The 4,872-nt window shown below is 37.8% G+C and overlaps 1 protein-coding gene across 3 annotated transcripts in view; it reads right to left on the reverse strand.

The window, feature by feature from the left end:
- Positions 1 to 551: 551 nt before the first annotated feature.
- LOC111261298 (uncharacterized) overlaps positions 552 to 4,872 on the reverse strand; it is a 12,853-nt gene continuing 8,532 nt past the window's right edge. For all 3 annotated transcript variants that reach the window (XM_022834672.2, XM_022834674.2, XM_022834675.2), the window contains exons 3-6: positions 4,009 to 4,070; positions 1,371 to 1,465; positions 989 to 1,139; positions 552 to 744 (exon numbers count right to left, since the gene is read on the reverse strand). In XM_022834672.2, the coding sequence (XP_022690407.1) occupies positions 720 to 744; positions 989 to 1,139; positions 1,371 to 1,465; positions 4,009 to 4,070 (333 nt within the window). In that variant the 3' untranslated portion in view covers positions 552 to 719. The remainder of the gene's footprint in view (positions 745 to 988; positions 1,140 to 1,370; positions 1,466 to 4,008; positions 4,071 to 4,872) is intronic.

Raw genomic sequence — 4,872 nt, forward strand, 5'->3', positions numbered from 1 at the left:
TCGATGTCAATAACGATGTCGGCTGTAATTTTTCATCTGGAAAGTGCTCTGTATTATCGATCGGTCAGTTCTACCAAAAAAAAAAATTATTAAACATATGGCTCACAGGTTAAGTTGCCGAAGCCTTTATTTTATTTTTTTTTTAAATTTTATCTTTATTTTATTAATTATTAAAAACTATGTGAATATTCCCGAGTTTATTTCCTTTATTACATAAGATAATTATTACTTTTTTAATATACTACAAATGTTAATGAAAAATAATTTCAGAAAAATTGCAATCGTTTTTATAATAGATGAATTAGCATTTATAAACATATGAGATGATTAATAAATAGGTCCGCCTCAAATAACCCGTACATCAGTAAAATAATAATTTATATTTTTTTTTAAATTAACTATTCAAGAAAAGGACTTTTTCAAATTAAATAGATACAATTTCACACAGTCGTCACTCACTCCTGCATTTACAGGCGAACGTCTACAGCTAAATCTAGCTTAACTACACACGTTAACTATCACTGATAATTAACCGTAAAAGAGGCAATCGATTTTTGGCAGAAAAACTACACACGCTACTCTTTTATTTTTACAAAAAAAGATACAAATGATAATGCCACGATCATGCGGTGGCAGCACTTTTCCTGAGAATGAATAGTGATGCCATCATGCGGAATGTGTTAAATATTTACAAATTTTTACAGTATCGATGGAAAGGTTTATCCAAAAGCGTGTCGATTTGCCCTGAAACGTATATAGGTATATAGATCGGTATCTCTCGTAACGCTTCAAATGATATTGTACGATTGTATAGGTTTTCATACATTATTTAATGGGAAATAATGCAAAGGAGAAATGGTATAAGGGAGTAGGGTAAAACGCATGGTTCGATTTCTTATTTACGATGTTGAACTGTCAGTAAAACAGGTATTAGTGATAGTTGTAACTGAAAAATGAACTATATTATAAAATGGCATAGAGAAATTACGTTCTCTTGACGTAGTTTTCAGCTTTGTTAAGCGGATTTTCTCGTTCGAGGGCATCAGTGCCCCATCCGTCACCCCATAGATGATAGGGATGCCTCGTGAAGGGTGGCGTATTCACCAAACCATACGGAAAGGTACAATGTGGGTAGTCGCCTAAAAAGAGAACAGAAAAAAATGACTGATTCCGAGCACTCGCTTGACATAATGCTTCAATATATTTTTTTTAATATAAGTTCTTCAGGTGTTTTTTTTTAATATGAATACACTTTTGCGAACTCTTGCGGAGCACAAGCCTAATGAGTTTTACATATTTACCACTAGTAGTAGTAATAGAATTAATTGATAGGGACATTTTTTTTACCTACTTTTACTTAGTTAGCTTACTATTTTGTCCATTTGAAGTAACTCTCCTACCACTTGCATTGTTACAGCGAAGATATGGCGAGCCATAAATCAAATAACCCCATCGAAGGTTATACCTGAAATGAGTTTGGTAAATACTTAGCCGTGTAGTGACCTCGTGACATATTAAAAAGCTCAAATCAATTTGTTTCACCTTTGCTTATAATGATTTAACGCTTCAAATATACTGGTTATCAATGCAATGTCACAAGATTGAAGTGAATGTTGCTGGGAGCTCAAAGCAGCAGCGCAGACTCTCGGACAGCGACGCTGAATCGGCTATAAGATGCGCAAGGTAAAAAGTTCTAATACGATGCAATTGTTCGCAGTACTCTATTATGATATCTTTCAAATTACTATTTTATGCAATGCGATTGAAGCTATCTCTACATCAGAGATGCCAGAGCGGTTGCGAGGGACAAATGACGAAGCGATCCGATTGCCCATGCAGCCAAAGCTGCCTTCCCGTATTTTCGAAAAAGTGAAACTTCTGGTGCTAATAGAGATGACCAATTTCAAATATGGGAACTTAGAAGCATGATTCAATGGGCAGCGTACTCTAACTGCTGCATCAGCAAACGCCGGTTATGCTGAGGATGAACATAATTCTTCGTATAAACGAGTTTTTGGTTTCTTATTCCACTTAATACAGTAGTAGCAACGACCGCAGCCGTGTGCCGAGATTTCCGACTCCAACGCATGAAATAGCACCTGCATGGGAGTGGCGCAGGCCTTCACCGCTGGGCAAAATGAAGGGCACATGTATTGTGGGTCCATATGACTGAAGCGAGAGCCGACGAGGAGAAACATGAAATTTAGTATTTTACATCGGGGCTGACACTCTGCTATGTGCACCTACTCTTTGCGGGTTTCGACAGCGGCCTGAAGAGAGCCCAGTTATGCCGTCGTCACGGATTATCCTCGTAAGTGAAACTTCACGCTTTAGGTCCAGAGTGATTCAATACATAAGGAATTAAGAATTAGCTGCGGATCAAAAAAAGTACGGAAACCAGTTTCAGCGTCAGTCCTAGCTTCCTAACTGTTGCGTGGAGGCAGCGCTTATTCGATTCGTATATCGCGAAGCGATTTAAAGACAGAAAGAGTTCAACTAATTTTTTAGCCCTCTATCTCATTAGGGCAAGATAATATAAGTGGGCCTTAATTTTTTACTATGAAAGAGGTCGGTTGTTTGTGTGAAGGGCGGGAGTTCGTCTTGTCATTGGTAGTTATCGACGTGACCATAGGCTCGTTTCTGCGCGCCTAGTAGAAAATTACCTTTAAGTCAATGAACACTACGATACACTGAAAATGTGTAATTTCGGTGTATCTTATCTTATGCGGGACACCCAAATGGTATGTGCTTATCCAAGTATTTTTCAAACAGGCCTTCATTTTGTTAAAGGGGATGTTTCTCTTCATGTAATCTGAATTTGGATCTCACAACATTTTCTATGCAGCTAATAACTAAATTACTTTCACAAAGCTAGTCAACCGCCTGGTAACAATATTCACCTGTGCTATGTGTGTATTGACTCGGCGGTACTCACTTGTTTTAATTATTCGAAAAAATGGGTCAAAAACAATATGAAAAGGAAAGCTAGCTGGACTAGCTTTTCCCTTCGTATTTTTTTTCGTACGAGTCAGCGACTGGGACACGTAAGTAGAATGTTGTGCGTGTGTACAGGCGCTAGGAGTATATGCACGATTGCGGCTAAGAAAGACACAGATATCCACTTCTGGAGATAGTTTCCTTCCTCAAATGCAAGCTTACGCTTTTCTAATAGCAAACCGCTCCTGCCTCGTCCTGTACGTTCTACAGTGATGATTCAAGATGGTCATCCATCGCCGATAATTTGCGTTCTTTCGACGGCATACGAAACTAATTCATTAAAGCTACGGGTAAGAAAGAGACCGAAACTTGAAGTCTAGAGTACATGAGTAGATCTCGTGATTGAAGTGCTACGTGTAGAAAACAATAAACTTGTCTCACATGCGATACACTTTTTTAGATCAATCTTACTTTGCATTAACCTAAATCATACAGTTACCGAAAGGTTTTATTGATGTCTGTCCATGTGCGTGATTTCAAAGGTATCAACGATTGCCAAGGATGACAAACGATAATTTGTGAAAAAATAACTTGTGCTATAATCATGAAGATATATATGTATAAGTTATGTGTCCATGCTCACATATAGTTCCATAAACTTGTTATTAATAAGGCGATTGTCTATGACGATACTGTAATAACTAACTATATAGCATCCTGACATCCTGAAAATGCGCAACTCTCACAAATTCGGCCCGCAACCTATCAAAAAATAATTGTTAGGCTCACATTTTTCGCCGTGTATAACGCGCGCACGTTGGTACGTTGTTGCTTGGGGCTGCAGGGTTATGCTACATGAGCATGACTTGCAACAACAAATTTCTTGACTTGCTCTCTGTCACCATCATTTTGGACGGGTACACATTTGATAAGCTCTGCAGAGTAATACGCGTGTTTCTGTTCTTACTATTCGGTATATTACATCAACGATATATGATTACCCATAACACCTACAGAGCGTTGACAAACGAGCGCTGTTTATTTAGATAAATGAATGAGAAAACACCATACCTGGGCATCCCAATGTCGAATTGGGGCACTTTGTATCTATTCGCGAGTTGTTTCTGAGTGATCTGCAATTGATATCGTTAAAAATATATTTGCATCAGATTATCACCACTAGTCTCAGCTGTCGATACCTTCCGGGCCTGGTGAACAATACGCATAGGTCAGTTGAACGGGTTTACTTCTAGAATAGGCATGCGTAACAATAGAAGTAGGTAAACAAAAGGTAAACTTTTGTTTTCTCGCCGAGATAAGCAAGCTTCATTAAAGACCTGTCACAGAAAATCTATCTGCTAGGCTTGGAAGTATGTCTCACGCACCTAAACGCTATCATTACCTAATAGTCGAATCAACAGTGTAATATACTTTTCACAGAAAAATGCCCCAAAAGAACAGGATGTCGTATTTTTCATGATTTGGAAAGAAGGCATGTTGATGATCATCTTCAAAACTGCCAGCTATATATTTCAAGAGCTTTGTTTGTAAGGAAAAAATAACCCTACGGAGCACGTCTACGCTTGAGAACTTAATTAATTTAATTAAGAAACTCTTTAATTAGGAGTTTCAATTACGTCATTTGGCAATGCCTTATTATCGTATTATTGTTCGAGTTGTGAAAAAAAAAACGAATCTCAGATTAATTAAACATGGAACGTAATACTTCGGATTTATAATTCGGCCAAGCTTTTGAGAATTCTGAGTTTCAAATACACTATACTAAGAAGAGAACGCGTAAAGCGAAATCTCAATGTTGGGACAACTGTCGTTGTCGAAAGGACACTTTGACGCTGCCTACTAAGTTAATTAGTGGCTACCGAAAACCAGGTTTACTGTCTACTTTGTAATCAACATGACACATTGGTACCGATT

This window comes from Varroa jacobsoni, unplaced genomic scaffold (assembly GCF_002532875.2).
Source record: "Varroa jacobsoni isolate VJ856 unplaced genomic scaffold, vjacob_1.0 scaffold_544, whole genome shotgun sequence".
In the NCBI taxonomy this organism is placed as follows: domain Eukaryota; kingdom Metazoa; phylum Arthropoda; class Arachnida; order Mesostigmata; family Varroidae; genus Varroa; species Varroa jacobsoni.